General features: G+C 43.6%; 1 protein-coding gene across 1 annotated transcript in view; it reads left to right on the top strand.

Moving 5' to 3' along the window:
- Window positions 1-1,081: 1,081 nt before the first annotated feature.
- The window catches only part of LOC106572564 (interleukin-11 receptor subunit alpha), a 60,470-nt gene continuing 37,995 nt past the window's right edge, over window positions 1,082-23,556 (top strand). The window contains exons 1-2 of the mRNA XM_014146861.2: window positions 1,082-1,307; window positions 22,507-22,612. Of these exons, the coding sequence (XP_014002336.1) occupies window positions 22,507-22,612 (106 nt within the window). The 5' untranslated portion in view covers window positions 1,082-1,307. The remainder of the gene's footprint in view (window positions 1,308-22,506; window positions 22,613-23,556) is intronic.

Genomic DNA, 23,556 nt, shown 5'->3' with positions numbered 1-23,556 from the left:
TATTCTATTATACTCTATTATATTATATTAGATTTTATTATACTGTATTATATTATACTTTATTCTATTCTACACTATTCTGTTATACTATACTCTATTTTACTCTATTCTATTAAACTTTATTCAATTATACTATATTATATTATACTCTATTCTATTATACTCTATTATAATATACTATAATCTATTATACTCTATTATATTATACTATAATCTATTATACTCGATTATAATATACTATAATCTATTATACTCTGTTCTATTATACTATATTCTATTATACTCTATTTTATTATAATCTATTGCAATATACTCTATTCTATTATACACTATTATACTCTGATCAGTCCCTACACCCAAAGAAGGGCACTGCGTTCATCCACCTCTGGCCTGCTGGCCCCCCTACCTCTGCGGAAGCACAGTTCCCACTCAGCCCAGTCAAAACTGTTCGCTGCTCTGGCACCCCAATGGTGGAACAAGCTCCCTCACGACGCCAGGACAGCGGAGTCAATCACCACCTTCCGGAGACACCTGAAACCCCACCTCTTCAAGGAATACCTGGGATAGGATAAAGTAATCCTTCTAACCCTCACTCCCCCCCAAAAAGATATAGATGTACTATTGTAAAGTGGTTGTTCCACTGGATATCATAAGGTGAATGCACCAATTTCTAAGTCGCTCTGGATAAGAGCGTCTGCTAAATGACGTAAATGTTATGTAAATGTGCTGTAATATACTCTGTTCTATAATACTATATTATCTTATTCTCTATTATATTATAATGTATTATATTATACTATATTGCATTGTAATCTATAGTAAACTACTGTAGAGGCCTATCTCTTTACAGCTGATAGACTATGGGCCTATTACTACCCATGGTTATTTATAGAACAGGTGAGCCGTGTCTTTCTCATGCCACATTAAAGAGTTAAATCTGCTCCAGGTTCTGCCCCCCCTAATCTCTTTATAAACACACACACACACACACACACACACACACACACACACACACACACACACACACACACACACACACACACACACACACACACACACACACACACACACACACACCGGGGTCCTGCCCCCCAATCCCTTTACACAGGAAGTACCGTATCGGCCTCTTCCTTATTGACGCTCCGTTCCTCCAATGGGATCCGCTCCGCAGCGCTGAAGGCACCGTCTCACGGCTCCGCTTGTCCAGGAGAAGACTGTCTACGGTTCGCAAGGTAAAACTCGACAAAGTCGAAGCCATGGATCACGATCACTCGAAAATGCCCGTTTAACTTTTGAAGATATTAAAGGTAAGGTTTATCCTATTCGAATGAATGTCTATTTATGGTGCGAAAGTTAGAAGTCTAGACACAGATGATGAATTTGGACGGCTGAGTGTAGTGATTTAAAACTTTTCGGACTGTGTAGCCTGTGTAGGAGACGAGACATCTCGATATTTCCACTGGGCTTCATCCATTTCCACAGAAGGAAATTAATTTCTCAACCTTGTCTGTTTGGATAAGTTTTGCCGATTGTAATGTATTGATTGTGAAATAATGAATTTTCCAAGCTCCAGGCGATCTGCTAATCCTGAAGTTTTAATCGTGATAAAATGTATTCAATAATTATCCAGCCACACTATTGCTCCCTGCAATGTTGTGTTTTTAAGGGTTTAAACCCAACTGAAATTGTAAAGAAAGATGAAAACTTTTATTTTTCAAATGCATCGTTGTTATTGTTTATAATAACTTTTAGCAAGTCGAAACGCTATTGTATCCCTTATAAATCATATTGTAAATCATTAAACATCAGATATACAGCGTGTTGCCCGAAATGATTAACACCATTGATATAGATTAACAAAAATGACTGTATAAAATAAATAATGAAAATATTGAGCTATATTGTATGCTCCAAAAACATTTGGAAATGTTATTATTTTATACTAATACAATTGCTCAGAGAAAGAGATTTAGTTATCTCAAAAGGGTAAGGTTAAAAATGACTGACACCTCTGTTTTCAATACCTCACTTTTCGAGGATAACTGGATAACCATTCCTCCATTTGATAACATCATCTGTGCTTATGGACTGCCTTCTTCAATTCAAACCACAGGTTTTCAATGGGTTTCAAGTCTTGGAGACAAAAGGTTTTTGGCTAAAAATATCCCGGTACTGGGTAAAGTTCATGATGCTGTTGACCTTAACAAGGACCTCAGGACCAGTGGCAGTAGAATAGCCCCAGAACATCATGAACGTCCACCAGCATATTTTACAGTAGGGGTGAGGGGCTCACGCGTTTTCATGTTGACGCCAAACCCACCACTGGTGTGTGAGTGGCCAATGAGCTCTATTTTCATGTCATCCAACTAATGTGAACGCCTAGAGTTTGATAAACTCACTTGGATTGGAACCGGTGCCATGGTCACATGACATGAGTCCAAATGAGAACGAGCAGAAAATAAGCCCACGCCTACTGTAAAATATGCTGGTGGATCTTTGATGTTACGGGGCTATTAGACTTCCACAATCAACTGAACGGATTCTGTATGGAGGAATGGTGAAAGGATTCTGTATGGAAGAATGGTGAACGGATTCTGTATCGAGGAATGGTGAACGGATTCTCCATACAGATTCTGTATGGAGGAATGGTGAACGGATTCTGTATGTAGGAATGGTGAACGGATTCTGTATGGAGGAATGTTGAACGGATTCTGTATCGAGGAATGGTGAACGGATTCTGTATGTAGGAATGGTGAACGGATTCTGTATGGCGGAATGGTGAACGGATTCTGTATGGAGGAATGGTGAACGGATTCTGTATGGCGGAATGGTGAACGGATTCTGTATGGAGGAATGGTGAACGGATTCTGTATGGAGGAATGGTGAACGGATTCTGTACGGAGGAATGGTGAACGGATTCTGTATGGAGGAATGGTGAACGGATTCTGTATGGAGGAATGGTGAACGGATTCTGTATGGAGGAATGGTGAAAGGATTCTGTATGGAGGAATGTTGAAAGAACCCACGCAAAGTTTTCCAACTCATTATTTCATTTTTTAAAAGGCTCAGCGCCATTATCCTCGCAAGGTGAGGTGTTGACAGGTATTGAACAAAAATATAAACGCAACGTGCAACAATTTTAACGATTTTATTGAGTTACAGTTCATATAAGGAAATCAGTCAATTTAAGTAAATGCATTTGGCCCTAATCTATGGATTTCACATGACTGGGCCTGGGAAGGAATAGGCCCACCCACTTGGGAGCCAGGTCCAGCCAATCAGAATTCGTTTTTCCCCACAAAAGGGTTTTATCGCAGACAGAAATACTCCTCAGTTTCATCAGCTGTCCGGGTGGCTGGTCTCAGACGATCCCACAGGTGAAGGAGCCGGATGTGGAGGTCCTGGGCTGGAGTGGTTACATGTGGTCTGTGTTTGGACGTACTGCCAAATTCTCTAAAATGACATTGGAGGAGGCTTATGGTAGAGAAATTAACATTAAATTATCTGGCAACAGCTCTGGTGGACATTCCTGCAGTCAGCATGCCAATTTCACGCTCCCTCAAAACTTCAGACGTCTGTGGCATTGTGTTGTGTGACAAAACTGCACATTTTAGAGCGGCATTTTACTCTCCCCAGCACAAGGTGCACCTCTGTAATGATCATGCTGTTTAATCAGCTTCTTGATATGCCACACCTGTCAGGTGGATGGATTATCTTGGCAAAGGAGAAACGCTCACTAACAGGGATGGCAACACATTTTTCACTAAATTGTAGACAAGCTTTCTGTGCGTATAGAACATTTCTGGGATCTTTTATTTCAGCTCTTGAAACATGGGACCAACACTTTACGTGTTGCTTTCATACTTTTGTTTATATAGTATTTAGTATTAATTAGGATCCCCATTAGCTGCTGCCAAAGCAGCTACTCTTCCTGGGGTCCAAACAGGGTTAGAAATTCATCAATAATTATTACATTATTACAATAATACATTATTACTCTCTTATACCACATCAGTATAAAATTCACAGTACCTTAACATTACAATGTGTGTGTGTGTGTGTGTGTGTGTGTGTGTGTGTGTGTGTCTCTGTGTAGAGTGTCTGTGTAGAGTGTCTGTGTAGAGTGTGTGTATGTTTGTGTCTCTGTGTGTGTAGAGTGTGTCTGTGTGTGTAGAGTGTGTGTGGACTGCTGCCCAGTTATATGGTCTGGTGTTAGTTTGATCACCTGGACTACTAGTGTAATATTGGGATGCAAACTCCAAATTCAATACATTTCAACTCTATATCTGTCATGGTACAGCTGTCTTTCTGTTAAGCCCATAACCATGTGTGTGAGGTGGATACTATTCTGGAACCAAACTACTATAGAGCCATCAGTAGTACAGACTACAACCAGGCTACTATAGAGCCATCAGTAGTACAGACTACAACCAGGCTACTATACAGCCATCAGTAGTACAGACTAGAACCAAACTACTATAGAGCCATCAGTAGTACAGACTACAACCAGGCTACTATAGAGCCATAAGTAGTACAGACTAGAACCAAACTACAATAGAGCCATCAGTAGTACAGGCTACAACCAGGCTACTATACAGCCATCAGTAGTGTAGACTAGAGCCATCAGTCGTACAGACTAGAGCCATCAGTAGTACAGACTAGAGCCATCAGTAGTACAGACTAGAGCCATCAGTAGTACAGACTAGAGCCAGGCTACTATAGAGCCATCAGTAGTACAGTAGAGCCAGGCTACTATAGAGCCATCAGGAGTACAGACTAGAGCCAGGCTACTATAGAGCCATCAGGAGTACAGACTATAGCCAGGATACCATACAGCCATCAGTAGTACAGACTAGAGCCAGGCTACTATAGAGCCGTCAGTAGTACAGACAAGAACCAGGCTACTATAGAGCCATCAGTAGTACAGACTAGAACCAGGCTACTATAGAGCCATCAGTAGTACAGTAGAGCCAGGCTACTATAGAGCCGTCAGTAGTACAGACTAGAGCCAGGCTACTATAGAGCCATCAGGAGTACAGACTAGAGCCATCAGTAGTACAGACTAGAGCCAGGCTACTATAGAGCCATCAGGAGCACAGACTAGAGCCATCAGGAGTACAGACTAGAGCCAGGCTACTATAGAGCCATCAGTAGTACAGACTAGAGCCAGGCTACTATAGAGCTATCAGTAGTACAGACTAGAGCCAGGCTACTATAGAGCCATCTAAAGTACAGACTAGAGCCATCAGTAGTACAGACTATAGCCGGGCTACAATAGAGCCATCAGTAGTACAGACTAGAGCCAGGCTACAATAGAGCCATCAGTAGTACAGACTAGAGCCAGGCTACTATAGAGCCATCAGAAGTACAGACTAGAACCAGGCTACTATAGAGCCATCAGTAGTACAGACTAGAGCCAGGTCACTATAGCGCCATCAGAAGTATAGACTAGAACCAGGGTACTATAGAGCCATCAGTAGTACAGACTAGAGCCAGGCTACTATAGAGCCATCAGTAGTACAGACTAGAGCCAGGCTACTATATAGCCATCAGGAGTACAGACTAGAGCCATCAGGAGTACAGACTAGAGCCATCAGGAGTACAGACTAGAGCCATCAGGAGCACAGACTAGAGCCATCAGTAGCACAGACTAGAGTCATCAGGAACACAGACTAGAGCCATCAGTAGTACAGACTAGAGCCAGGCTACTATAGAGCCATCAGTAGTACAGACTAGAGCCAGGCTACTATAGAGCCATCAGTAGTACAGTAGAGCCAGGCTACTATAGAGCTATCAGTAGTACAGACTAGAGCCAGGCTACTATAGAGCCATCAGAAGTACAGACTAGAACCAGGCTACTATAGAGCTATCAGTAGTACAGACTAGAGCCATCAGTAGTACAGACTAGAGCCAGGCTACTATAGAGCCATCAGGAGCACAGACTAGAGCCATCAGGAGTACAGACTAGAGCCATCAGGAGTACAGACCAGAGCCAGGCTACTATAGAACCATCAGTAGTACAGACTAGAGCCAGGCTACTATAGAGCTATCAGTAGTACAGACTAGAGCCAGGCTACTATAGAGCCATCTAAAGTACAGACTAGAGCCAGGCTACTATAGAGCCATCAGTAGTACAGACTAGAGCCAGGCTACTATAGAGCTATCAGTAGTACAGACTAGAGCCAGGCTACTATAGAGCCATCTAAAGTACAGACTAGAGCCATCAGTAGTACAGACTATAGCCGGGCTACTATAGAGTCATCAGTAGTACAGACTAGAGCCAGGCTACTATAGAGCCATCAGTAGTACAGACTACAACCAGGCTACTATACAGCCATCAGTAGTACAGACTGCAACCAGGCTACTATACAGCCATCAGTGTAGACTAGAGCCATCAGTCGTACAGACTAGAGCCATCAGTAGTACAGACTAGAGCCATCAGTAGTAAAGACTAGAGCCAGGCTACTATAGAGCCATCTAAAGTACAGACTAGAGCCATCAGTACTACAGACTAGAGCCGGGCTACTATAGAGCCATCAGTAGTACAGACTAGAGCCAGGCTACTATAGAGCCATCAGAAGTACAGACTATAGCCATCAGTACTACAGACTAGAGCCGGGCTACTATAGAGCCATCAGTAGTACAGACTAGAACCAGGCTACTATAGAGCTATCAGTAGTACAGACTAGAGCCAGGCCACTATAGAGCCATCAGAAGTGTAGGCTAGAGCCAGGCTACTATAGAGCCATCAGTAGTACAGACTAGAGCCAGGCTACTATAGAGCATTCAGTAGTACAGACTAGAGCCAGGCTACTATAGAGCTATCAGTAGTACAGACTAGAGCCAGGCTACTATAGAGCCATCTAAAGTACAGACTAGAGCCAGGCTACTATAGAGCCATCAGTAGTACAGACTAGAGCCAGGCTACTATAGAGCCATCTAAAGTACAGACTAGAGCCAGGCTACTATAGAGCCATCAGTAGTACAGACTAGAGCCAGGCTACTATAGAGCCATCAGTAGTACAGACTAGAGCCAGGCTACTATAGAGCCATCAGTAGTACAGACTAGAGCCAGGCTACTATAGAGCCATCAGTAGTACAGACTAGAGCCAGGCTTCTTACCTTTTTTCTGCTAAAAATCAGCAGCTCCACTGCGGACGTGGTGGAACACCGTCAATCAATCAATACGTCCGGAATTGCACCCTATTTCCTATGTAGTGCACTACTTTTGACCAGGGCCCCATGGACTATGTAGAAAATATGGTGCCATTAGGGACATGTGGGCCATACTTGTGAACATAAAAAAAAAAGTTTGTTTTCAAGGTTAAGTTTAATCATCAGCCAAATAAAATTGTTCACATAGTTGTACGTGATGAAAAGCTACATGTTAGCTGTTCCCATTACATAACCTGGCACATTTATCGCTATGCTAACCTCACCAGGTGGTAGTGATTATTCCTTATAACAAATTCTGTATCAGCCAATGAAAATCATCAATGTAGTTGGAAGTGTTCCAACACTTGTTCATGGAAGCTTCCTTAGAACCTTTTCGTGGGCTAAATCAGGGTCCCACAGAGTGTTTCTGGGTAATCTTAAATCAATCTACTTTGAAACAAAAGTATCCGCCTCACACACATGGTTATGGGTTTAACAGAAAGACAGCTGTACCATGACAGATATAAAGTTGAAATGTATTACATTTGGAGTTTGCATCCCAATATTACACTTTATGTACATCACAGAAGACTGAAATACAGTGGCAAGAAAAAGTATCTGAACCCTTTGGAAATACCCGGATTTCTGCGTAAATCGGTCATAAAATTTGATCTGATCTTCATCTAGATCACAACGATAGACAAACACAGTCTGCTTAAACTAACAACACACAAACAATTATACGTTTTCAGGTCTTTATTGAACCCACCGTGTAAACATTCACAGTGCAGGGTGGGAAAAGTATGTGAACCCTTGGATTTAATAACTGGTTGACCCTCCTTTGGCAGAAATAACCTCAACCCAACGTTTTCTGTTGTTGAGGATCAGACCTGCACAACGGTCAGGAGGAATTTTGGACCATTCCTCTTTACTAAACTGTTTCAGTTCAGCAATATTCTTTGTATGTCTGGTGTGAACTGCTCTCTTGAGGTCATGCCACAGCATCTCAATCGGGTTCAGGTCAGGACTGGGCCACTCCAGAAGGTGTATATTCTTCTGTTGAAGCCATTCTGCTGTTGTGTTTTGGGTCGTTGTCCTGTTGCATCACCCAACTTCTGTTGAGCTTCAATTGGCGGACAGATAGCCTAACGTTCTCCTGCAAAATGTCTTGATAAACTTGGGAATTCATTTTTCCGTCGATGATAGCAAGCTGTCCAGGTCCTGAGACAGCAAAGCAGCCCCAAACCATGATGCTCCCTCCACCATACTTTACAGTTGGGATGAGGTTTTGATGTTGGTGTGCTGTGCCTTTTTTTCTCCACACATAGTGTTGTGTTTTCCTTCCAAACAACTCAACTGTAGTTTCATCTGTCCACGTAATATTTAACCAGTAGTGCTGTGGAACATCCAGATGCTCTTTTGTGAACTTCAGACTTGCAGTAATGGTTTTTTTGGACAGCAGTGGCTTCTTCCGTGGTGTCCTCCCATGAACACCATTCTTGTTTAGTGTTTACGTATCGTAGACTCGTCAACAGAGATGTTAGCATGTTCCAGAGATTTCTGTAAGTCTTTAGCTGACACTAGGATTCTTCTTAACCTCATTGAGTCATCTTTGCAGGACGGCCCCTCCTAGGGAGAGTAGCAACAGTGCTGAGCTTCCTCCATTTATAGACAATTTGTCTTACCGTGGACTGATGAACATCAAAGCTTTTAGAAATACTTTTCAACCCTTTCCAGCTTTATGAAAGTCAACAGTTCTTGATCTTAGGTCTTCTGAGATCTCTTTTGTTCGAGGAAGGGTTCACATCAGGCAATGTTTCTTGTGAATAGCAAACTCACATTTTGTGAGTGTTTTATAGGGCAAGGCAGCTCTTACCAACATCTCCAATCTTGTCTCATTGATTGGACTCCAGGTTAGCTGACTCCTGACTCCAATTAGCTTTCGGAGAAGTCATTAGCCTAGGAGGTTCACATACCTTTTCTAACCTACACTGTGAATGTTTAAACGATGTAGTCAATATAGACAAGAAAAATACAATAATGTGTGTGTTATTAGTTTAAGCACACTATGTTAGTCTATTGTTGTGACTAAGATGAAGATCAGATCAAATTTTATGACCAATTTATTCAGAAATCCAGGTAATTCCAAAGGGTTCACATACTTTTTCTTGCCCACTGTACAACAAAACCATTTGACATAGCAACACCGTATTTTTGACACGAAACAAATTATGTTTATGAATTATGAAATGATGGAAAATATGAATAACAGGTACTTAATGTATCTGCTTCACGTTCTGTTAGAGGAGACCTGCTTTCCCTCAGTGTTGTTTTTAGACTTCAGCTTACCTTCATGTTCTGTTTGCTCTGTGGGTGTAAAGAACAGATTGGGACATTCTAATTTTAGGTGCAGGGATTGACTGCATGACACTGATTTGTGCTGCTTTGTCCTTGATGGTAATAGTTGTCCAAGTCCAAGTAGGCCAAGTCTAATAATGTGTGTTACTCTAAAAACACCAAAGCTGTGATACAGTGTGTCTGTTTGCCTGAGGTTGTAAAGAACAGCTGAGCTGGCTTTTATACTGTAGGTACAGGGATTGATTGCATAACATTGACTATTAGTCGCACAGTTTATGGTACGTCATTGCGTTTCATTGATTTGTGTAGTTTTGTCCTTGATGGTAATGATGTATGTTGATCTTTATCTTTAGGACTTACAATAATATATTTTAAATATCAAAGCTGTGGTAAAGTACAGTGTGTCTGTGTGCAGGACTAAACAAAGCAGAACCCAATACATACATATTGCAACCTCTGTCCTGCCCTGTATTTAAAGTCTGTCCGTCTGTCTGTCTATTCCCTGGTAAAGCAGTGAATGTGTACCAGCTTCTCAGCTCCACTCTCTCCTCCTGAGTCAGAACGCCTCTCCTGAGTCAGATCGCCTCTCCTGAGTCAGATCGCCTCTCCTGAGTCAGATCGCCTCTCCTGAGTCAGAACGCCTCTCCTGAGTCAGATCGCCTCTCCTGAGTCAGAACGCCTCTCCTGAGTCAGAACGCCTCTCCTGAGTCAGATCGCCTCTCCTGAGTCAGAACGCCTCTCCTGAGTCAGAACGCCTCTCCTGAGTCACAGAACGCCTCTCCTGAGTCAGAACGCCTCTCCTGAGTCAGATCGCCTCTCCTGAGTCACAGAACGCCTTTCATTGAGGATATATTAGTACTAATTAGCCAGTCTCTATCTGAACAGTGAGTATATATTAGTACTAGTTAGCCAGTCTCTATCTGAACAGTGAGTATATATTAGTACTAGTTAGCCAGTCTCTATCTGAACAGTGAGTATATATTAGTACTAATTAGCCAGTCTCTATCTGAACAGTGAGTATATATTAGTACTAGTTAGCCAGTCTCTATCTGAACAGTGAGTATATATTAGTACTAGTTAGCCAGTCTCTATCTGAACAGTGAGTATATATTAGTACTAGTTAGCCAGTCTATCTGAACAGTGAGTATATATTAGTACTAGTTAGCCAGTCTCTATCTGAACAGTGAGTATATATTAGTACTAGTTAGCCAGTCTCTATCTGAACAGTGAGTATATATTAGTGTAACTCTATTGGCTGGTGGTCTATTGACTGGTGGTCTATTGGCTGGTAGCTGGTGGTCTATTGACTGGTGGTCTATTGGCTGGTGGTCTATTGACTGGTGGTCTATTGACTGGTAGCTGGTGGTCTATTGGCTGGTAGCTGGTGGTCTATTGACTGGTGGTCTATTGGCTGGTAGCTGGTGGTCTATTGGCTGGTGGTCTATTGGCTGGTGGTCTATTGGCTGGTAGCTGGTGGTCTATTGGCTGGTGGTCTATTGACTGGTGGTCTATTGGCTGGTGGTCTATTGACTGGTGGTCTATTGGCTGGTGGTCTATTGGCTGGTAGCTGGTGGTCTATTGGCTGGTGGTCTATTGACTGGTGGTCTATTGGCTGGTGGTCTATTGGCTGGTGGTCTATTGGCTGGTGGTCTATTGACTGGTGGTCTATTGGCTGGTAGCTGGTGGTCTATTGACTGGTGGTCTATTGGCTGGTGGTCTATTGGCTGGTGGTCTATTGACTGGTGGTCTATTGACTGGTGGTCTATTGGCTGGTAGCTGGTGGTCTATTGACTGGTGGTCTATTGGCTGGTGGTCTATTGACTGGTAGCTGGTGGTCTATTGGCTGGTGGTCTATTGGCTGGTGGTCTATTGGCTGGTAGTCTATTGACTGGTAGCTGGTGGTCTATTGACTGGTAGCTGGTGGTCTATTGGCTGGTGGTCTATTGGCTGGTGGTCTATTGGCTGGTGGTCTATTGACTGGTAGCTGGTGGTCTATTGGCTGGTGGTCTATTGGCTGGTGGTCTATTGACTGGTGGTCTATTGGCTGGTGGTCTATTGGCTGGTGGTCTATTGACTGGTGGTCTATTGACTGGTAGCTGGTGGTCTATTGACTGGTGGTCTATTGACTGGTGGTCTATTGGCTGGTGGTCTATTGACTGGTGGTCTATTGACTGGTAGCTGGTGGTCTATTGGCTGGTGGTCTATTGGCTGGTAGCTGGTGGTCTATTGGCTGGTGGTCTATTGGCTGGTGGTCTATTGGCTGGTAGCTGGTGGTCTATTGGCTGGTGGTCTATTGGCTGGTAGCTGGTGGTCTATTGGCTGGTGGTCTATTGGCTGGTGGTCTATTGGCTGGTAGCTGGTGGTCTATTGACTGGTGGTCTATTGGCTGGTGGTCTATTGGCTGGTGGTCTATTGGCTGGTGGTCTATTGGCTGGTAGCTGGTGGTCTATTGGCTGGTGGTCTATTGGCTGGTAGCTGGTGGTCTATTGGCTGGTAGCTGGTGGTCTATTGACTGGTGGTCTATTGGCTGGTGGTCTATTGGCTGGTGGTCTATTGGCTGGTGGTCTATTGACTGGTAGCTGGTGGTCTATTGGCTGGTGGTCTATTGACTGGTGGTCTATTGGCTGGTGGTCTATTGGCTGGTGGTCTATTGGCTGGTGGTCTATTGACTGGTGGTCTATTGACTGGTGGTCTATTGGCTGGTGGTCTATTGGCTGGTGGTCTATTGGCTGGTAGCTGGTGGTCTATTGGCTGGTGGTCTATTGGCTGGTGGTCTATTGACTGGTGGTCTATTGGCTGGTGGTCTATTGACTGGTGGTCTATTGGCTGGTGGTCTATTGGCTGGTAGCTGGTGGTCTATTGGCTGGTAGTCTATTGACTGGTAGCTGGTGGTCTATTGGCTGGTGGTCTATTGGCTGGTGGTCTATTGGCTGGTAGCTGGTGGTCTATTGGCTGGTGGTCTATTGGCTGGTGGTCTATTGGCTGGTGGTCTATTGGCTGGTGGTCTATTGGCTGGTAGCTGGTGGTCTATTGGCTGGTGGTCTATTGGCTGGTGGTCTATTGGCTGGTGGTCTATTGACTGGTGGTCTATTGGCTGGTGGTCTATTGGCTGGTAGCTGGTGGTCTATTGACTGGTGGTCTATTGGCTGGTGGTCTATTGGCTGGTAGCTGGTGGTCTATTGGCTGGTAGCTGGTGGTCTATTGGCTGGTAGCTGGTGGTCTATTGGCTGGTAGCTGGTGGTCTATTGACTGGTGGTCTATTGGCTGGTAGCTGGTGGTCTATTGGCTGGTAGCTGGTGGTCTATTGACTGGTGGTCTATTGGCTGGTAGCTGGTGGTCTATTGGCTGGTAGCTGGTGGTCTATTGGCTGGTAGCTGGTGGTCTATTGACTGGTGGTCTATTGGCTGGTGGTCTATTGGCTGGTGGTCTATTGGCTGGTGGTCTATTGACTGGTAGCTGGTGGTCTATTGACTGGTAGCTGGTGGTCTATTGGCTGGTGGTCTATTGACTGGTGGTCTATTGGCTGGTGGTCTATTGGCTGGTAGCTGGTGGTCTATTGACTGGTGGTCTATTGGCTGGTGGTCTATTGGCTGGTGGTCTATTGAATGGTGGTCTATTGGCTGGTGGTCTATTGGCTGGTGGTCTATTGGCTGGTGGTCTATTGGCTGGTGGCTGGTGGTCTATTGGCTGGTGGTCTATTGGCTGGTGGTCTATTGACTGGTGGTCTATTGGCTGGTGGTCTATTGACTGGTGGTCAATAGGTCAGCATTTCTTAGGTAAGATCCCCAAATAATGATTTGTATTTATTTATTTATTATTTATACGAGACAATCATATTCAATTCAGTTCAAATGGCTTTTCTGGCATGTTTAACATATATATTTACATTGCCAAAGTGAGTCCAATAGATAATAAACAAAAGTTAAATAAACAATAAAAATGAACAGTAAACTTTACACTCACAGAAGTTCAAAAACAATAAAGACATTTCAAATGTCATATTATGTCTATATACAGTGTTGTAATGATATGCAAAAAGTACAAAAGGGAAAATAAATATATATGGGTTGTATTTACAATGGTGTTTGTGCTTCACTGGTTGCCCTTTTCTTGTGGCAACAGGTCACATCTTGCTGCTGTGATGTACCACTGTGGTATTTCACCCAGTAGATATGGGAGTTTATCAGAATCGCATTTGTTTTCAAATTCTTTGTGGATCAGTGTAATCTGCGGGAAATATATGTCTCTAATATGGTCATACATTTGTAGCAGGTTAGGAAGTGCAGCTCAGTTACCACCTCATGTTATGGCCAGTGTGTCTTCTCTTGAGAGCCAGATCTGCCAACGGTGGCCTTTCTCAATAACAAGGCTATGCTCACTGAGGTTGTACCTAGCCAAAGCTTTCCTTAAGTTTGGGTCAGTCACAGTGGTCAGGTATTCTGCCACTGTGTCTCTCTGTTTAGGGCCAAATAGCATTCTAGTTTGCTCAGTTTTTTTGTTAATTCTTTTCAATGTGTCAAGTAATTATCTTTTAGTTTTCTCATGATTTGTTTGGGTCTAATTGTGTTGCTGTCCTGGGGCTCTGTGGGGTCTGTTTGTGTTTGTGAACAGAGCCCCAGGACCAGCTTGCTTAGGGGACTCTTCTCCAGGTTCATCTCTCTGTAGGTGATGGCTTTGTTATGGAAGGTTTGGGAATCGCTTCCTTTTAGGTGGTTGTAGAATTTAACAGCTCTTTTTCTGGATTTTGATAATTAGCGGTTATCGGTCTAATTTTGCTCTGCATGCATTATTTGGTGTTTTACGTTGTACACAGAGGATGTTTTTGCAGAGTCTCAATTTGGTGTTTGTCCCATTTAGTGAATTCTTGGTTGGTGAGCGGACCCCAGACCTCACAACCATAAAGGCCAACGGGTTCTATAACTGATTCAAGTATTTTTAGCCAGATCCTAATTGGGATGTCGAACTCTTTGTTCCTTTTGATGGCGTAAAAGGCCCTTCTTGCCATGTCTCTCAGATTGTTTACAGCGTTGTGGAAATATCCTGTGGTGCTGATGTTTAGGCCGAGGTAGGTGTAGTATTTTGTGTGCTCTAGGGCAACTGTGTATAGATGGAATTTGTATTTGTGGTCCTGGCAACTGGACCTTTTTTGGAACACCATTATTTTTGTCTTACTGAGGTTCACTGTCAGGGCCCAGGTCTGTGCATAAGATCTAGGTGCTACTGTAGGCCCTCCTTGATTGGGGACAGAAGCACCAGATCAGCAAACAGTCAAACTTTTGACTTCAGATTCTAGTAGGGTGAGGACAGGTGCTGTAGACTGTTCTAATGCCCTAGCCAATTTGTTGATATATACAGTGCATTTGCAATTGCATTTGCATTTGCAGTGCAAATCCATTCAGCTGATGTTCTGAAAGAGCTGCAAAATCTGGACCCCTACAAATCAGCTGGGCTTGACAATCTGGACCCTTTCTTTCTAAAATTATCTGCCGAAATTATTGCAACCCCTATTACTAGCCTGTTCAACCTCTCTTTCGTGTCGGCTGAGATTCCCATAGATTGGAAAGCAGCTGCTGTCATCCCCCTCTTCAAAGGAGGTGACACTCTTGACCCAAATTGCTACAGACCTATATCTATCCTACCCTGCCTTTCTAAGGTCTTCGAAAGCCAAGTCAACAAACAGATTACCGACCATTTCGAATCCCACCGTACCTTCTCCGCTATGCAATCTGGTTTCAGAGCTGGTCATGGGTGCACCTCAGCCATCGTAACCGCCATCGATAAGAAACAATACTGTGCTGCCGTATTCATTGACCTGGCCAAAGCTTTTGACTCTGTTAATCACCACATCCTCATCGGCAGACTCAGTAGCCTTGGTTTCTCAAACGATTGCGTCGCCTGGTTCACCAACTACTTCTCTGACAGAGTTCAGTGTGTCAAATCGGAGGGCCTACTGTCTGGACCTCTGGCAGTCTCTATGGGGGTACCACAGGGTTCAATTCTTGGGCCAACTCTTTTCTCTGTATACATAAATGATGTCGCTCTTGCTGCTGGTGAATCTCTGATCCACCTCTACGCAGACGACACCATTCTGTACACTTCTGGCCCTTCTTTGGACACTGTGTTAACAACCCTCCAGACGAGCTTCAATGCCATTCAACTCTCCTTCCGTGGTCTCCAACTGCTCCTAAACACAAGTAAAACTAAATGCATGCTCTTCAACCGATCGCTGCCTGCACCTGCCCGCCTGTCCAGCATCACATCTCTGGACGGTTCTAACTTAGAATTTGTGGACAACTACAAATACCTAGGTGTCTGGTTAGACTGTAAACTCTCCTTCCAGACTCACATCAATCATCTCCAATCCAAAGTGAAATCTCGAATTGGCTTCCTATTTCGCAACAAAGCATCCTTCACTCATGCTGCCAAACATACCCTCGTAAAACTGACCATCCTACCAATCCTCGACTTCGGCGATGTCATTTACAAAATAGCTTCCAATACCCTACTCAACAAGCTGGATGCAGTCTATCACAGTGCCATCTGTTTTGTCACCAAAGCCCCATATACTACCCACCACTGCGACCTGTACGCTCTCGTTGGCTGGCCTTCGCTTCATAATCGTCGCCAAACACATTGGCTCCAGGTCATCTACAAGACCCTGCTAGGTAAAGTCCCCCCTTATCTCCGCTCACTGGTCACCATAGCAGCACCCACCTGTAGCACGCGCTCCAGCAGGTATATCTCTCTGGTCACCCCTAAAGCCAACTCCTCCTTTGGTCGTCTCTCCTTCCAGTTCTCTGCTGCCAATGACTGGAACGAACTACAGAAATCTCTGAAACTGGAAACACTTATCTCCCTCACTAGCTTTAAGCACCAGCTGTCAGAGCAGCTCACAGATCACTGCACCTGTACATAGCCCATCTATAATTTAGCCCAAACTACTACCTCTTCCCCTACTGTATTTATTTATTTTATTTATTTTATTTATTTTGCTCCTTTGCACCATATTATTTATATTTTATCTCTGAACTTTCTTCAAACTACAAATCTACCATTCCAGTGTTTTTCTTGCTATACTTTATTTACTTTGCCACCATGGCATTTTTTTGCCTTTACCTCCCTTATCTCACATCATTTGCTCACATTGTATATAGTCTTATTTTTTTTATTTTTTTTATTCTACTGCATCATTGATTGTATGTTGTTTTACTCCATGTGTAACTCTGTGTTTTTGTATGTTGTCGAACTGCTTTGCTTTATCTTGGCCAGGTCGCAATTGTAAATGAGAACTTGTTCTCAACTTGCCTACCTGGTTAAATAAAGGTGAAATAAATAAAAAATGTGGAAAGTATTCAAACCCCTTAACTTTTTCCACATTTTGTTACATTACAGCCTTATTCTAAAATGGATTAAATTGTTTTTTTTCCCCTCATCTATCAGGTATGAAGGTAAGACCTAGATGCAGACCACGTTGAATTAACAATGGTTCAATACTCATGGGCAGGCAGAGTGGTCAGGCAGGCGGGCTCTGAGTCAGGACAGGGAAGGGTCAATACCCGGAGGGAGAGAAAAAGAGAGACTGGAAAAATCAGGATCTGAGATGCAAAAAGCTGGTTGACTGGAACAAACAAGACGAACTGGTAACAGACAAACAGAGAACACAGGGTTAAGTACACAGGGGATAATGGGGAAGAAGGGCGACACAGATCAGGGTGTGACATCACAATACCCCACAATGACAAAGCATAAACATTGTTTTTAGACATTTTTTTCAAATGTATTAAAAATAAAAACTGAAATATCACATTTACATAAGTATTCAGACCCTTTACTCAGTACTTTGTTGAAGCACCTTTAGCAGTGATTACAGCCTTGAGTCTTCTTGGGTATGACGCTACAAGCTTGGCACACCTGTATTTGGGGAGTTTCTCCCATTCTTCTCTGCAGATCCTCTCAAGCTCTGTCAGGTTGGATGGGGAGCTTCGCTGCACAGCTATTTTCAGGTCTCTCCAGAGATGTTCGATCGGGTTCAAGTCCAGGCTCTGGATGGGCCACTCAAGGACATTCAGAGACTTGTCCCGAAGCCACTCCTGCGTTGTCTTGGCTGTGTGCTTAGGGTCGTTGTCCTGTTGGAAGGTAAACCTTCGCCCCAGTCTGAGGTCCTGAGCGCTCTGGAGCAAGTTTTCATCAAAGATCTCTCTATACTTTGCTCCGTTCATCTTTTCCTCGATCCTGACTAGCCTCCCAGTCCCTGAAAAACATCCCCACATCATGATGCTCCCACCACCATGCTTCACCACCATAGGGATGGTGCCAGGTTTCCTCCAGACGTAACACTTGGCATTCAGGCCAAAGAGTTCAATCTTGGTTTCATCAGACCAGAGAATCTTGTTTCTCATGGTCTGAGAGTCCTTTAGGTGCCTTTTGGCAAACTCCAAGCGGGCTGTCATGTGCATTTTACTGAGGAGTGGCTTCAGTCTGGCCACTCGACCATAAAGACCTGATTGGTGTAGTGCTGCAGAGATTGTTGTTCTTCTGGAAGGTTCTCCACAGAGGAACTCTGCAGCTCTGTCAGAGTGACCATCGGGTTCTTGGTCACCTCCCTAACCAAGATCCTTCTCCCCTGATTGCTCTGTTTGGCTGAGCATTCAGCTGTAGGAAAAGTCTTGTTGGTTCCTAACTTCTTCCATTTAAGAATGATGGAGGCCACTGTGTTCTTGGGGACCTTCAAAGCTGCTGAAAGGTTTTGGTATCCTTCGCCAGATCTGTGCCTCGACACAATCCTGTCTCAGAGCACTGCGGACAATTCCTTCGACCTCCTGGCTTGGTTTTTGCTCTGACATGCACTGTCAACTGTGGGACCTTATATAGACAGGTGTGTGCCTTTCCAAATCATGTCCAATCAATTGCATTTACCACAGGTGGACTCCAATCAAGTTGTAGAAACATCTCAAGGATGATCAATGGAAACAGGATGCACTTGAGCTAAGTTTCGAGTCTCATAAAATAGGGTTTGAATACTTATGTAAATAAGGTATTTCTGTTTTTGTTTATACATTTGCTATAATTCTAAAAGCCTGTTTTTGCTTTGACATTATGGGGTATTGTGATGTCATTATGGGGTATTGCAGGTCTTCCCTGTGGCTCAGTTGGTAGAGCATGGTGTTTGCAACGCCAGGGTTGTGGGTTCAATTCCCACGGGGGCCAGTACAAAAACAAAAAAATAATAATGCATGAAATGAAATGTATGCATTCACTACTATAAGTCACTCTGGATAAGAGCGTCTGCTAAAGGACTAAAATGTAAATGTAAAATCTATTGTGATGTCATTATGGGGTATTGTGATGTCATTATAGGGGTGTTGTGTGTAGATTGATGAGGAAATGCATTGATTTAATCAATTTTAGAATAAGGCTGTAATGTAACAAAATGTGGAAAAAGTCAAGGGGTCTGAATACTTTCCGAATGCACTTTAGGTAGCACAAATGAATAAATATTTCTCTGTTGAGATCATTTCCTTATTCATTTCTAGCCAGAACATTACAGGATCGGACCATTACAGTAGGTGTGAGCAGATCATGTTGAGCATCTGATACATACCTCTTAGGTGGCAGGATGGGGCTTGGGCCTGTTTCAGGATGGGGGTTGGGCGGGTGTAATAGTGGGGGTTGGGCCTGTTTCAGGATGGGGGTTGGGCCTGTTTCAGGATGGGGGTTGGGCCTGTTTCAGGATGGGGCTTGGGCCTGTTTCAGGATGGGGGTTGGGCGGGTGTAATAGTGGGGGTTGGGCCTGTTTCAGGATGGGGGTTGGGCCTGTTTCAGGATGGGGCTTGGGCCTGTGTAATAGTGGGGGTTGGGCCTGTTTCAGGATGGGGGTTGGGCCTGTTTCAGGATGGGGGTTGGGCCTGTTTCAGGATGGGGGTTGGGCCTGTTTCAGGATGGGGGTTGGGCCTGTTTCAGGATGGGGCTTGGGCCTGTTTCAGGATGGGGGTTGGGCCGGTTTAATAGTGGGGGTTGGGCCTGTTGCTCTGATCACAGCCTGGGCATATGTCCTGCTGTCATGTTGAGGCTTCTCATCTCCTGCGTTGGGCATTGCAGGTGGACCTGGTCATAAAGGCTGTTCAAGTCCAGGGTGGAGTGGTGGACCAGGGAGACATTAGGTTTTGAGGCACAGTCCCTGGAAATGCTTTCATTCACCCGCTGTATGGTGGCAGGGTGGAGATAACCACTTGTGCGTTGGGGAAAGTGGAAGAAGCTTTCTCTCTCTCTCTCTCTCTCTCTCTCTGTCTCTGTCTCTGTCTCTGTGTCTCTCTGTCTCTCTCTCTCTCTGTGTGTCTCTCTCTCTCGCTCTGTGTGTGTCTCTCTCTCTGTCTCTGTGTCTCTGTGTCTCTCTCTGTCTCTCTGTGTGTCTCTCTCTCTCTGTCTCTGTGTCTCTGTGTCTCTTCTCTCTCTCTGTGTGTCTCTCTGTCTCTGTGTCTCTGTGTCTCTCTCTGTCTCTCTCTCTCTCTCTCTCTCTGTGTGTCTCTCTGTCTCTCTGTCTCTGTGTCTCTCTGTCTCTGTCTCTGTCTCTCTGTCTCTCTCTGTGTGTCTCTCTGTCTCTGTGTCTCTCTGTCTCTCTCTGTCTCTCTGTGTCTCTCTGTGTGTCTCTGTGTGTCTCTGTCTCTCTTAGATGTCGACCGATTATGATTTTTCAACGCCGATACTGATACCGATTATTGGAGGACCAAAAACGTTGATCCCGATTAATCGGCCGATTTATTATTATGATTTTTTTTTTATATATATATATATATATACACACACACACAGCTCTGAAGTGACAACGATACTGAAGAGTCTGCTTAGGAGACAAATACTCTCAACTGTTTGAATAATAAAAATAGAGTTTAAGTTACCTGTGATGAATGCTGAAAACAAAAACTGTAATTTCTATATGCAGGAAATCCTATTTTAATAACGGTAAGAATTGTATCAGAATTGTCATAAATCCCATGACACCTTCTAGCAAAATCTGAAAAGCGGTTCCTTCATTTATTCCATAGGATATTTTTTTATTAACTTAAAATAAGGGCTGTGTTTGGTTTAGGCTTACACCACCTTGCCAGGTTTATAACTGTGTAGATATCCATAGGATATAACTCTGATCAATATAAGCGAAGATCATTTTTTTTGTAGAGTGGATTTAAGAAAATATGTTGACAAACGTTACCTAGTGAGATTTACACGGGTATCAGAACGCCGAGGCGGTTTAGGCACAAAACACAGACCTTATTTGAAGTAGATCAAGACGTTCTCTATGGAAGACATGAACGGTAAAATAACGAAGGAACCCCTTTCAAGTTCAGCCGCAAGTTATTACAGGAATTATGACGCGTCGACTATTTCTCTCTAAACCATATACCTTTGACTATTACGAGCCTGCTGCTGCCTACCACCGCTCAGTCAGACTGCTCTATCAAATATCAAATCATAGACTTAACTATAATATAATAAACCTTAGGTCATTAATATGGTCAAATCCGGATACTATCATCTCGAAAACAAAATGTTTATTCTTTCAGTGACATACGGAACCGTTCCGTATTTTATCTAACGGAGTGGCATCCATAAGTCTAAATATTCCTGTTACATCGCACAACCTACAATGTTATTTCATAGTTCCGTAAAATTCTGGCAAATTAGTTCGCAACGAGACAGATTCTGATTCTGCGTGCAAGAGAACGCAAGAGAACTGACACAATTTCACCTGGTTAATATTGCCTGCTAACCTGGATTTCTTTTAGCTAAATATGCAGGTTTAAAAATATATACTTCTGTGTACTGATTTTAAGAAAGGCGTTGATGTTTATGGTTAGGTACAGTCGTGCAACGATTGTGCTTTTTTTCGCAAATGCGCTTTTGTTAGATCATCCCCCGTTTGGCGAAGTCGGCTGTCTTTGTTAGGAAGAAAGTGTCTTCACAGTTCGCCAACGAGCCAGGCGGCCCAAACTGCTGCATATACCCTGACTCTGTTGCAAGAGAAGTGACACATTTTCCCTAGTTAAAAGAAATTCATGTTAGCAGGCAATATTAACTAAATATGCAGGTTTAAAAATATTTACTTGTGTATTGATTTTAAGAAAGACATTGATGTTTATGGTTAGGTACACGTCGGAGCAAAGACAGTCCTTTTTCGCGAACGCGCGCCACATCGATTATATGCAAAGCAGGACAGTGCTTCTTTCACATGCATTGCTTGCTGTTTGGGGTTTTAGGCTGGGTTTCTGTACAGCACTTTGAGATATCAGCTGATGTACGAAGGGCTATATAAATAAATTTGATTTTGATTTGACAGGCTAGATAAACTAGTAATATCATCAACCATGTGTAGTTAACTAGTGTTTATGATTGATTGATTGTTTTTTATAAGTTTAATGCTAGCTAGCAACTTACCTTGGCAACGTAAAGCAGGTGGTTAGAGCGTTGGGCTAGTTAACGTAAGGTTGCATCCCCAAGCTGACAAGGTAAAAATCTGTCGTTCTGCCCCTGAACAAGGCAGTTAACCCACCGTTCCTAGGCCCTCATTGAAAATAAGAATGTGTTCTTTAACTGACTTGCCCAGTTAAATAAAGGTAAAAAAAAAAAATGGGCAAATCGGTGGCCAAAAATACCGATTATCGATTGTTATGAAAACTTGAAATCGGCCCTAATTAATCGGCCATTCCGATTAATCGGTCGACCTCTAGTCTCTCTCTCTCTCTCTCTCTCTCTCTCTCTCTCTCTCTCTCTCTCTCTCTGTGTGTGTCTCTGTAACACTCAGACACTAACCTCGGCTTCCTCTCCTATTAAAGTGTCATTAGTGAAATGAGATAATGATATAGTCCATCTGGACTGTTGAGATGCGATAACGATAGCCATCTGGACTCTTGTCCTGTCCTCAGGTTGTCTCTCTGTCTCTCCCCAGATGCCCAGTCTCGTGTCCTGTCCTCAGATTGTCTCTCTGTCTCTCCCCAGATGCCCGGTCTCATGTCCTGTCCCTGTGGTCTGATAGTCATTGGTCTACTCCTCCTCCTTTGCTCCTCCTCCGTGAACACCCAATCAGAGATATGGACCAATGAAGGTAACCCTAAAGTCTGACCCTTGACCCCTACCCTAACCACTACCCATCGCTATTACCCATCCTGCCCTGTCTACCATCAACACCCAATCAGAGATATAGACCGATGAGGGTAACCTTAACTCCGGACCCCAACCTCTAACCCATGACCCCATAATCGAAACTAACATGGATGTAAACAACGTGACTCTGTGAAAGGCTCATACTGCTTAGCAACGTGACTCTGTGAAAGGCTCATCCTGCTTAGCAACGTGACTCTGTGAAAGGCTCATACTGCTTAGCAACGTGACTCTGTGAAGGGCTCATACTGCTTAGCAACGTGACTCTGTGAAAGGCTCATACCGTGCTTCTACACCTGCATTGCTTGCTGTTTGGGGTTTTAGGCTGGGTTTCTGTACAGCACTTTGAGATATCAGCTGATGTATGAAGGGCTATATAAATACATTTGATTTGATGCTGCTTAGCATAAAATTGCGCACTTGTTTTATTTTAAAAATACAACGCACTGCAGTCTGAGTAACAGACTGGTCCAATTGGATCAACTCAACCCATCAGCCCTACTGTGTTATGTTCTGAGTAACAGACTGGTCCAATTGGATCAACTCAACCCATCAGCCCTACTGTGTTCTGTTCTGAGTAACAGACTGGTCCAATTGGATCAACTCAACCCATCAGCCCTACTGTGTTCTGTTCTGAGTAACAGACTGGTCCAGTTGGATCAACTCAACCCATCGGCCCTACTGTGTTCTGTTCTGAGTAACAGACTGGTCCAGTTGGATCAACTCAACCCATCAGCCCTACTGTGTTCTGTTCTGAGTAACAGGCCCAGCTACCTACAGTACCTTCAGAAAGGATTCATACCCCTTAACTTGTTCCACATTTTGTTGTGTTACAGCCTGAATTCAAAATGGATTAAATATATATTTTTTAATATATTGATTCTAGTA

The sequence above is a fragment of the Salmo salar genome, chromosome ssa01 (assembly GCF_905237065.1).
Source record: "Salmo salar chromosome ssa01, Ssal_v3.1, whole genome shotgun sequence".
Classification (NCBI taxonomy): domain Eukaryota; kingdom Metazoa; phylum Chordata; class Actinopteri; order Salmoniformes; family Salmonidae; genus Salmo; species Salmo salar.
Note: the sequence above shows the minus strand (reverse complement) of the source record. Positions and strands in the feature narration are given on the sequence as shown.